Source organism: Clarias gariepinus, chromosome 16, assembly GCF_024256425.1.
Source record: "Clarias gariepinus isolate MV-2021 ecotype Netherlands chromosome 16, CGAR_prim_01v2, whole genome shotgun sequence".
Classification (NCBI taxonomy): domain Eukaryota; kingdom Metazoa; phylum Chordata; class Actinopteri; order Siluriformes; family Clariidae; genus Clarias; species Clarias gariepinus.
Window position 1 is genome coordinate 17,615,057 of NC_071115.1, and position 12,549 is coordinate 17,627,605.

The 12,549-nt window shown below is 36.3% G+C and overlaps 1 protein-coding gene across 3 annotated transcripts in view; it reads left to right on the top strand.

Annotated features, from left to right (window-relative positions):
* Positions 1-2,122: 2,122 nt before the first annotated feature.
* Positions 2,123-12,549, top strand: part of nfixb (nuclear factor I/Xb) — a 135,648-nt gene continuing 125,221 nt past the window's right edge. Inside the window, exon 1 of one of the 3 annotated variants that reach the window (XM_053515270.1) lies at positions 2,123-2,739. In XM_053515270.1, coding sequence (XP_053371245.1) covers positions 2,737-2,739 — 3 coding nt within the window. In that variant the 5' untranslated portion in view covers positions 2,123-2,736. The remainder of the gene's footprint in view (positions 2,740-12,549) is intronic. The other 2 variants (XM_053515273.1, XM_053515271.1) reach the window with 2 other exon arrangements.

The following is a 12,549-nucleotide window of genomic DNA, read 5'->3' on the forward strand; positions in this document are numbered from 1 at the left end:
GATGTCTGTAAAAATTGTGTTCAGTCCTAAAGAGTATTAAAAGTAAAATCAAATTTCCAACTGCAATCAGTGTCGAATATGCACCTAAATATCATATCATTATAAATAAGAACATTAACAAAACAAAATATAATCATACATTGTTCTTTAAACCTCATTTATGAAAACTGTTTCCCCCTCTTGCTACAGAGGAGCAATCTATACTTAGGGTTAGTTTTGTATGAATTCATTTGGTACTATTTTAACCAATAGTTTTTTCTTTTGTAAAAGTTGTGTCCTTGTCTACTTTGTAAAACAAATAAACTTTGGTATGAGACCCATTTTAAGGCGTAGTCACATCTTTTTATGCACACATCAGACAGATTTTTTTTTAAAAAGCTTTAATTATCTATTAAAACTATTCGTTACTAGAAGATCAATCGACATAACATTTATTAATAAAACTTATTTTTGTATTTATATGTATTCATATTTGTTCTATATTTCTCTAATTTTGAACCAATAAAGTGTTCTATAATATGATACATGGTTTTGAGGTTTTAAATATGCAATTATTTCTCCTGAAGATCATTTGAAGATGATCGCTTTTCAAAAGCTCAGCTGTTACGTTTTTGATTTACTCCGTTTATTCTGGAAGGGATTGAAGGCAACTGTGTGAGGTTTATGTGTGTTGCAGTTAAGCTTACCCTTGTATTATGCTTTTTGAATTATAAAGTAGGCATTTTCTCCAAAATGGTGGTCTGTGTTCACAATGCGGCCTTCTTCTGAAGTTGTACAATTATTCTAAACATAATTGAACTGAAATGTTAATGAAATATCTTAATATATAGAATATTTTGTGTGTGTGTGTGTGTGTGTGTGTGTGTGTGTGTGTGTGTGTGTGTGACACATCCTGATGAATTAACGAACTCAGACTCGGGCTGCGCCGATTGCAGCAGGTGTGTTTGCAAATGGGTTTTATGAAAATACTAACCTTTAAAATGTTCCAATTTCGTTTTTACGTATTTGCCCTAAACTTGATAAACAACTATTTATTTATTTGTGTGTGTTTGTATTTACAGTATATTCATTAATTACTTTAGGACTGAACATGTGTCTAATGGTAGAAGGTAACCCATTCCCATTACTGTACTATTCATTAATTCATTTAGTATTGTTCTTTTTATATTAAATGTTGTTTATATATATATATAAAAAAAAATTTCCCCAGATTTTTTTCTGCATTTCCAGCATACATTGCACACTTCACTGAGCACTGATCTTAGCACAGATGCTGGCAAAAAGTTCTCTCTTTTACACATTTTAAATGCTGAATAAATCTAAAAATGATCAACCCTTTATTCACATACTTAAATTCCTTGAGCAAAATGTCGCGCACAAGTATAGGCTTTATACTTTTGAAAAAGAGCACTTGAAAGTCACCTTCCTTTGACCCGTGCAAACTCTGTAAATACTTTTCGATATGCACAAGAAACTTACAAATGTTTAAATGCACTATTATTCTATTTGCACTATAATATTGCAACGACCACCTTTTGGTGCACTGGTGGTATTTTTATAGTTCTGACATTAGTTGAATAAAAATTGATTATTCGCGCATATGCGCCGATATAGAGGTGATGACGTGTACAGTATCCATACTTCCTGGAGTTCACACTTTCATGTCATTGTCATCAAGTCAAAACTTCGAACACCACATTAGCTACACACATCTCTTTGCCCCCCTCTCTCGCTCTTTCTCTCTTCACCCCCCCCCCTCTCTCTCGCTCTCGTTGTGCTTGCCATTGCCGGTGAATGGTAATCCCCTGCCCTCCATGCTTCACTCCGAGCCCGTATTTAATTCCCCTAAACCCCCCAGCTGTCGATCGGCTCACGCGCGGAACGCGACAGACTGCGAATCCGCTCTCAGTTATTAATAATTCACCAGCTCCTCTGGGTCTCCGGCCGCCATCACCGTTGTACTGGGTATCACGTTATTTTTATTTATTTTTATTTTTTGGCTTGTTGGTGTTGTTTATTGCAACTGCACTCCGTTTATTTCACAAAATTAGTTTGCGCGCGGATCCACGTCAGAGCGTCACGCGCCGTAACGCGCCGTCAAAGCGCGTCTGTGTTGCGCTTCTCTCTCTCGCGCGCGCGCCGTGATTTCTGCAAAGCCGCCGCACCCGAACTCCGCCGTTTCTTTCTCTCTGACTTTTCAAAAGGAAGAGGAGGGGAAGTAAGAGAAGCGTCCGGCGAAAAGGGATGGAGATCGCTCGCTGATAACGGAGGAAGTCTGGCAGAGAAAGAGAGAGAGAAAGAAAGAGAGAGAGAGAGAGAGAGAGAGAGAGAGCGACAGATTTTTTTTAACAGAAAGTTGTGGCGCGGTGCTCGCCACACTGACCGGACACGGACTTGCTTACTTACTTACCTCGCCGCTTTCCACCGTTTCAGGCAAAAGTATCACAAACGTCAGGGAACTGGAGTGAGCGCGACCCTGGTTTGGATAAATTCCCGCAAAGTCCCATTCTTCACCCGGAGCTCGCATATCAAGTGGTACTAATTTAGTTGTAAAATGTTCGCTGTCCCCCGGGCCGTCCCGCAATAACGCTCCAGTCGCTTCCGGTATCATCCGAAGAAACCGAGCCGTTCGCGCTCCCTCTCCTACACTTTTCTTTTTTTTTTTTTTTAAGAAACTTTTTGTCTGAAGGAGGAAAATGGGTCTTTGAGGCTGTTGGCACTATTCCCCGCTCCACAATGGTACGTGCTGTATAAATTAACACTTTCTTCTCTTTATTGATGTTTTATTTTATTGATGTTTAATTTTTTAAGTTGTGCGAAAGTAACTCATGCGCATTTGCACTTGCACTCATATTGGAATAATGTTGTACTTGTTTTAAGTAAGGTAGCCTACACAAGCTGTGTGTGTGAAACAGTTGAGAAAATATTGAATTCTGTTTTAAATGCAAATTAGGTTATGTTTGATGTTGACTTTGTTAATGCGCGTAAGCATGTTTATTTACACAACGATTAGGCTATTTTTGTTCAGAAGAAAATACTTTCTCACTCGGGATTGAACTGATCGAATGTGTGACTGCAGCCCGGCTGAGTCATGTGAATGTGTGCAGGAGAGAGAGAGAGAGAGAGAGAGAGATAGCTGGCAGTTGAAAAGAGCGCGCTGTCAGTGGCTTGGCATGACTGGGCTTTGGTAATAATAAGTTTATCTACAAAGTAAACTACACAGCACCCCAAGTTGTCATTGAAGACTTGTCTAACCACCAGGAAAAACAGCTTACACTGTGGTATTTTACTTGATCCATTTGTGGTCTTGTTTGTTTAGCTCGATCTGTTAACCAAAATCAGATGTTAGCTATAGCCTATAAAACATCAACTATAGTTTAAAAGGCTAAGAGCATCATACAGTCCCATTCTTCTTTAAGCATGGTCATGTCATCATTGAATTGTAAGACATTTAATGTTTTAGACTATTGTAGTAAGGACTGATCTGCGACATGCACTTGTACCCTCGCATTATTTGAAATGCTCCCACAGTCCTAAATGTGGAACATTCCGGCCTCCGTAGTTGAAAGGCCCGTGCGCGTTACCGAGGGCGATGATGATGATGATGATGATTAAAACAACAATAACGCCGAGGTCACTATTCAACAACAACCTCTTTTTCTGCATATTACGTATTCTATTCCAATATCAATTTACTTCAGCTTTTTTGGAACTATCTAATTTGTCTTGATATTAATCACTACAAACTCTTTATTGTTTGTTGGAAATACATCTCATGAAAATCACGGACTTGTTCAATTTCTTGAAGTAAAGATTACAAAAAGGTATTGGATGTTGGCTGCACTTCAGGTTAATTTCTCTTAATGGAATTATTGCAAATATTTGTACACACCGTGCAAAAAAAGAGCACCTCAGTGAATGATTATTTATACTCTTTCCCAGACACCATCAGCAAATTGCTTCCTTCATACTAGACAATCTGAAGAGGTCTCCAGCTTTTGAAGGTCTCTAAGCTGACCTGAGACCTTTAAATAATGTGTCCTTAGTTGATTATTAGCCATTCGGTTTGTTAGGACTGTATGAATTATTTCCACTATGTATTATCACTCAAAACAAAAGTTAAAGCCTATATGCCAGTGCTTCATCGTCTTTAAATTCGAATGTTTTTGAACTGACTATGTGTCATTTGGCTCCGGATCTGTCTGGAGCTGTGAGGAGTGATTGCATCGCCCACATTCGACTGTGTTTACTTTTGAAATATAACCTTGAAGCTGCAGAGGACCTCCAGATGGGCCAGTATATCAGCACATTAATATGGATAATTAATTGTTTACTTGCTTTTATAGATGGCAATGGGCCAAATAGGACAATCTTAAAGCAAGTGAGGGAGTATATTCAGTATTTGGCTCCATTTGGGATTAACATAATAAAATAATAATAAAATAAAAAAACACAGACAGAATTGCCTTTGAATTACTTGATTTCAAACAACAAAGCTAAAAACTTTTGATAGTTCAAAGCAGACAGCTTAGACTATTGTAGTACTGGATACATGGCAGAATGAACCTAGAGTTGGCATAACAATATATATCTTCATCAAAAAAGCGTATGCCTAATTTGCATCTCATCTATGTGTATGTGATCTTAAAACAGTTGACTTATTATCAGCTTTAATATGTAGATGCTACAGAAATTTAAAGATGGCCATCTGCATTTAAAATGGTGCATCTGAGTTGCTTTGCTGTGGAGTGTAACTTAATGAGTTCTGAAGTACTGGGTTTTGGGAGTGCTGTCAGTTGTTTAAAGAAAATTTTTAAACTCCTATAATGTAAGTAAAATGTTTTCTTATATCTCTCTTTTTGCCAAAATAATGTTTCTCTTTTGAACTTTAGGGTTATGCAAAGTTTCACGTTCACATTTAGTCCATAAGTGAGGATTTCAGTTGAAATAGTCTCACTTCACTGCAAGTTCAACTGAAATTTAAATAGATTTTTTTTTACTGAACCCACAGAAGAATGGTATAAACAATTTTTTAAATTATTGTTTTCTGTGCCTTTCCTAATATACAGCTATGGTGTATTTAAAACAACACACACAAAAAAAAATATATATTTATATATATATATATATATATATATATATATATATATATATATATATATATATATATATATATATATATTAATTCATTTCTTAACATTTAACATTGTTGCATTAAACTTCTAAAAAATATTGTCCCTTTTGTACAGAAAGGTCCACCCCAACAGGTGCACAGGATGCAGGTATATAGCAAGTTAGTTTGTGCAAGCTGAGGTATGAGCTATTCGATCCCACAGGAGACAAATGGTCAGTTTCCACTGTTTAACAAGTATAATGCGATCTTGTAAAGTTTTTGCCTCTGGTGTAGGGTTGGTCGGAATTTTCAAGTAGGAAAAATTTGGGATGTTTGCTCAAACAGTGGTGTGATTATAACTGACATTTATTTTGGAGAAAAAGCCAGACACTTATTTTTTTTTAGTGAAGAGATACTTGATGGTGTACTGCTCTTCACCAATATGCCAGTTGAAAACTGGCAGACCTGTGGAAGAGTTCCATATCCTCCAATTTAGCAAAATGATCCTAAACTGATTTCTGGAAAAAGAACATTTAAGCATCTTGTTAAAAATCAACTTCACATTTATGACTGCATGGTTTAGGAGTAAAAGCTGATACTATTAGTTCTTTGCCTAACATCAATTAGTAGGATTTTCAAATGGTTCCCCTTGCATGGTTTTAAGTTTGTTGGATAAAACTTGTACCCTGTAATGAAGCGAATAATGATTGAATACATCCTGGGAATACTCCCTAGGTGGGACGCCAGTGCATTGGCGTCATCAGATTTTTGTATCGGAGTAATTAGAGTGACCGAGATTTAAGGGAAAGGTTTCTGCCGGTGTCATTGTAAAGGAATGCTTAGCCAAGTCTGAGGAAATGTGAAGGTGGATTGAAGTTCCTGTATAGGCCTCTGAGGTTTCCTGAGATTCAGAACCTTTTAGGAAAGAGAACTGTTTAGATTAAAATGCGTATGTGGGGAAAGGCCTGGTACTGTTTGCATTAGTAATCTTTTTCTTACTTTTTTTGTTCAACATTTGTAATCGCCAATGCCATTACAGGTCTAGAACACTAATTTTAAACAAAACTTCTGTCTAGTGCGGTGTCAATTAAATGAATTAAATGAAATAAAAACATCTTCATACCGCCTTCTTTAAACCAACCTTTATGTTAGGAAATGCTTAAAAACATAAAGCTGCTAGTAGACATGGTAGTTAGAATTTTTGCTATTTAATAAGTGAAAATATTAAATATTAGTGAACAAAATAGGGATAGGGACTGGCTTAGGCCAGTTGATCCTTTAACTGCTGTTCTGGTAAAATAGCCATAGGTATTTTGTTTCTATCTGTTGCAGAATGTTAGTGTTAAATTAAGATGTTACCCTTTTAAAAAGCCCACATACAAAAAAATCACACACATCATGTATGGTCTAGCAATCTAAAATACATCAGAGCATAGATCATTTTCAAATGACAGCTAACCCTTAGCAGTTTGATAATTCTGTTTTTGGAGAGCATCCAGATGAACACTGTTAATGTGATGGAAAGTCTTTCTGACTTTCTGATGTGTAGGCTGAGGCGTAAGCTACTTGTACACATCTAGTATCCTCTAATACAATATGGTGTGAATGTTTTCCAGTCTGATTTTGGAGAAAACTATGGTTAAAATTTTTACTGTCTTTGAGTAAAGATACAACTTCTTTCGATCTTAGTCTGCCCTGCCTCTTCTTATGGAGTGAGCAACAGTGCACATCATATCCAATCCTCATTATAAATTCCCAAATTATGCCTTTTCTCTTAGCCATTGGAGCAATAGAAACCAGAGATAGAATGGCTAGAATGGCATGTACACAATAACTTAAATATTTACACAGACTTCTGAGGAGGTAATATTATGGAACTACATTCTGTGCTTGGAAAATCAGATATGTGTCTTGACATCTGTGGAAGGTATTTTTTTAGTTTATCATACTGTAGAAAAGGTTTGGAGCCAGGCACCACAGGAGGGTCCACAGCTGATAGAAGGAACCTTGCTTTTAAAATAGAGCAAGTGAACAAGCCTGTAGCTGATTCTAGGTGAAGACTTTGGCCAGTATTGGAGAATGGATTAAAAGTGGTGAGGAAAGGGAGGAAACAGATTTTTACTGACACAGGGTCTGGGAGAAGGAGCAGGGCATGTGAGCAATGCTGGTTAAGCACAAGGTTTTACATAAAAAAGCACAAATTGCAAGACCTATGAGCAACAAATGGAAATGATGAAGACCTGTGACAGATTGGATATATTTTGGCTAAAGCATATTATTGGTACCATGAAAGTAAAATATGAGTTTGGGCCAGGGGTCATCAACTGGCAAAATGTGTTATGAATGAGCAAACATAAATGTGTTTCCAAGTACCAAGAAAAAAATACTGTACAGAACTGATAAACATATTAAAGTGGCTGTAGTTTAACTCGAATAATCACAGTTATAAGGTCATCTGTTGAGATTTTTTTTTAATCACATGCTTTTGTGTAAATTGACCAGAGCCTATCCACAGGAGGCGTAAGTTTTTATTTTTTATTTTTTAATATAATTGACAGTTACATTGGCTAAAGGTTTGATGATGTATGTGGATAAATTTCCCCAAATTGTTACACACAATAATGTAAGCAACTATGGTTCCCATAAATGACAGCATGACAGTGACCATGTGCACAAAGCCAGCGCCATATAAGTATGATTTTCCAAATTTGGATTGAAAGAACTCCAGTGATTTCCACAGATCCCTTACATCAAACCCATTGGACATGTTTAAGATTTATGAGAATTCCGATTGTACTCCAGACCTTAGAGCTTGACATTGGTCTTTAACCTTACTTGAATGGGCATGCACCAACATCTAGTGGAATTCCTTCCCTGAAAAATGAAGGTTATGATAACAGCAAAGAAAGATTAAATCTGTAAATGGAAGTTTAAAACAGGTGTCCAAAAACTTCTGGCCATATGGATGCCTTTTCAGTTTAGAACCTGTGTCACCATTAGAAAATACCAACTTTAAATGAAGACTTGGGGATTAAACTCTCCTCAGGATGCTCAAACATGAATTTAGTAAGGAGATAATTTAATACCTTATAAACTGCCTGGTCCCCAGATTTCCTAATTTGCCACTAGAGCCATTTTATTTGGCATAGTATCCGGCCACATGGAAGACTTGGAGTACACAGGATTCTTGAGTCTATATTCATTCAGAAAAATGTCCTCCACCATTGTCCAATCTCCTACATTTTGTGGTTAATTTTTAGCAATTTCTCATCTTGTTCTTTTTTTTGACATTGTACTTTTTTCAGGTAACATACGGTATCCTCCTCATACATTATCCCTTCTCCTAAAAATCCTCCTAATAGCTGTAGTAAGTCTCATCCAAGTCAATTGCCTTGTCAGTCTTCCACAGACTCGGCTTATGTATTCCATAGCGTTCCCTGAAATCTTTTGGACACTAGTGCAATTTTTATTGTGCATAATACTTCATGATTGGAAGTTACTGCCAATATAGACCACAATGCTTATACAGAAGGCAATTGTAACAGCATTCCCAGCTTCAACAGTCTTGCCAACAAACAATAAGCAGTCTCCCACCGACACCTCCCCCTTTCTTTTGCTATTATATCCCCCACTCGGCTCATTTTCCTTTTGCCCTCTCCCTCAGAGATGTAGGTATGAAATATCACATTTTTCCAGCATTTTTCCCTCAAGTGGCCTTGGCAAATGTTCACACAGCATGCATTTTTCCTTTCATATATCCCCCAACTCTACCATTTTTAATAAACAAGTTCGCCCCCCTCCCGTTGCCTTTGATGTATTTGCCATCTTACCTGTTAAGTCTGGAGAGAGTTAATGGGTGCGTGGGTATCCTGTGGATTCCCAGTCAACCTCTCCAAGCATGCAAAAAAAAGCACGAGAGGACCACAGTGGTGCTGATCGTTTTCAGCTAGATGGTGATGTTGAAGTTGAAAATGTTATGAGAATATATTCCATCATGGGTTGTTGTGTGTAAAGCAAGACCGATGTAGTAAAGAGATTATGAACAGATTAGTGATTTATTCAGTGCTATGACTGAGTGCCAAGTAGGCCTCCCTGGAAACCATATCCATATAATCCATATAACATGAATCAATGTGTGTGAAAGCATGCTGAAGTAAGAGAATGATTGCTAAACTTCAACAGTTCAATCCCACTTTGAATTCCTAGGACCTACAATATGTGGAGATCCAAGAAGCAGTTTTTTTGAAGACTTATTTATGTTCTAAGCAATTTTAATGCATCTTTGTGGTCATTAAATTAATTACGAGAGACTGCTTTGCTCAAGCTTTAAGGATTGGCCTGAAAGTCTGGACCCACACGCATTTTCCTTATATGAGATTTGATATTTTAGATCCAAGATGGCTTCCGAGCCAACATGCTCAGATGAAATTGTGCTCGCATGTACAGTATACAAAACATTTATAGCTGCTAATGAATTTCACAGCATTTTCTTGTGTACCTATGGATCCCGACTTTTATGCCACCTTATATATTATAAAAAGATTCTTATATATAATTGATATAATCTTCCGTAAAAATGTACAGAAGTAGGAAATCAGGACAGTACAACAGGGAACAACATCAAACAATCTTCACAGACTCAAACAAATGATGCCCCTTTTATGTGTGGAGACAGTCTAGACTGGAAAAGACAGATAGAGAAACTGTTTAATGGCAGTTAAAGCTCACTTTATTAGGAACGGTTATCCAAACGATCCATCATGTAGCAGCACACCGGCAGATACTGGTAAATAAAAAAAAAAAACCATAATTTACTGTTAACATTGTTGTTGGTTTCAGATCGTTGGTGTGAGTATTTTAGTAACTGGTTATCTCTTGAGATTTTCACATACAAACAGTCTCCAAAGTTTACACCGACGTATGTAAAAATAAAAAAAACATTGTTAAGCCGCAGATATGGGGGCAAAAATTGCTTATTGGTGAGAGAGGAGAATTGGTGAGAGAGGAGAATTGCAGAAAGAAAGGCTACATGACTAACAGAAAACTATTATTAATAACCCTGGTGAGCAGAAAAGCATTCTATTCAATTCAATTCAATTCAATTTTATTTATATAGCGCTTTTAACAATGGTCATTGTCTCAAAGCAGCTTCACAAAAATGAAAGAAATTCATTTAAAAATAATAATAATAAAAAAAAAAAATAAAATAAAAAAAATTAATGAAATAATAATAATAATAAATTGTGTATGTGTGAGAAAAATGTGTCTAGATAATAATGAGATGAATGAATGAAATGTCTCTGATGAGCAAGCCAAGGGTGACGGCGACAGCCTTCACAAAATACACAAGATGCTGAACCGTGAGGCTGGTGGGAAGGACTAGAACAACAGTATTCCACATCAGGTTATATCGCACATCACCTGGACCTTTTCCAGTTTTTAACTCTCCAGTTTGGGTGATCCTGTGCCCACTCTCCCTCAGATCCTTGTTCTTGGCTGACAGGAGTGAAACCCAAGGTGGCCTTCTGCTGTCGTAGCCCATCCGAGTTCATAGCTGTGTAGGTGTCCTGCATATTCCTAGTCAACTTAAAGGGTATTTAAAATTATGCATTAATATTTAGCAAGAACTATATACATTTTTATGAGGTGACATAAGAAGATTTAGGTGACTATCTATATGACAGAAAACCATAATATAATAATGTTTGAGTCCGTCTTGTGTAGGGTTACATCTTTCGAGTTATTAATTGGCTTCAAGAAGTTGTATGTAGAATGTTACTGTATACGTTGTATGTAGAAATGTGCATCATACCAGTTCAAAATTTTTGTCTAATCGCTCTTTAGTTTTAAGACCATTAAAATAATTAATTTGGCTTTTTACATATGTGAAATTGTGGCACTTAATTAGACTCTTAGCCACAGTAAAGTATTTGAATGATGCAAACATTTTAAAGAAGGTCGTATATCCATTAATGACGATCCTGGCTGGGTCCACCTGTTCCTGGAAAATCGAAGGACAACTTGTCACCGATTTTTAGAAAAAATTTATCTATCATGTATATCATTCAGGAACACCACTTGCACATTCCAGGAACTCGGCTGGGAGTTATTGCCGCATCCCTGTACAGTCCTGACCTCACTCCAAGGCATTTTCACATGATTGGGAGTTCCTGTGAGGCCAGCATTTCAGATGTAAAGCAAGCAGTCTGATTATGGCTTCGGCATACTGAGAAAACTTTTTACATTGATGGTATCCAAGCACATGGAACGGCTGGAATAAGTACATTAGTGTAGCAGGGAATTATTTAGAGAAACAAATGTAGCTTTCCTTTTTTATTTGTGTTTTGTTGTTCTGCTTAATCAAAAGTCCTGGTTTGACTTGAACACTCCACACATTGTTTTGAAATATTTTTTCAGAAGAATATCAATATTGATTTATTATGTTAAAATTGACTACTTTTTTCAGTGTTAGAAATATTAGTATGGAGTACAAGCCAGTACTGTATAGAGTACTGTATTTTTTTCAGTTTGTTTGTTTTGCCATACAGATGCTCGATCCTCATAATCTCCCAAAACAGCGCTTTACCCCTGCCTATGCTTAGCTGTGCCTAGATGTGAAATCAAACACCTAGCTAATAATAACAGTATTGTTGGCTTTCCAAACTCATTTAATTCTCTCCTTGTTTAATGTTAATCAAACTTCATTACCCAGCTTGGTTACACATCGCAAAATCTGTTCATATACAGCCATGGGCAATCGTACCATTCTACTGTCATGTCTTTCTTCACTACTAAAACATTTCCCTGCAATTCCTCAATACAAATTTAAATACTGTGGATATTTTTTAATTATTTTAAAAATTTTAAAGTGTTTCAAACTGCACTTAAAAGAGTAATATCCAATATGTTCCAACCATTGGCAGTTTAGTGTGTTGTTCACTGAAGAGCTTCAAAATGTCTGTATAATTTAATACAATTCATAGCACATGCACTAACAATACAGAAAAGGAAGTACTTGAATTTTTTGTTTTGTATTTTCAGCAATGCTTATTAGGTGTAAAAAAATACAAATTTGCTAAATAATTATAAACATAAAAAATAAATATATATACTGAAAATGTCTTAAATTCTATTTCAATGGAAAAAAAGCATGTTATGTATGTGTTTTTATCCATCAGTTTATAGATTGTAGTTGACCCGGCACGGTTATATGCTGATAATATGTAAACTGTTTTGTTTTCTTTTTAAGTGCATGAAAAAGCTTCCAGAATGTTTTAGAAGAAGTCGATGTGGAACATGTTCTATGAATTTTTCCAAATATTATAGGTGACTGCATTAGAGAAAAAAAAGCAAGAGTTCCACAAGAACGTGTACCGATACATCCTAATCTCTGAATAATGTTTTACTGTGTAGATGAGAAGTACTTGAGCTTTATA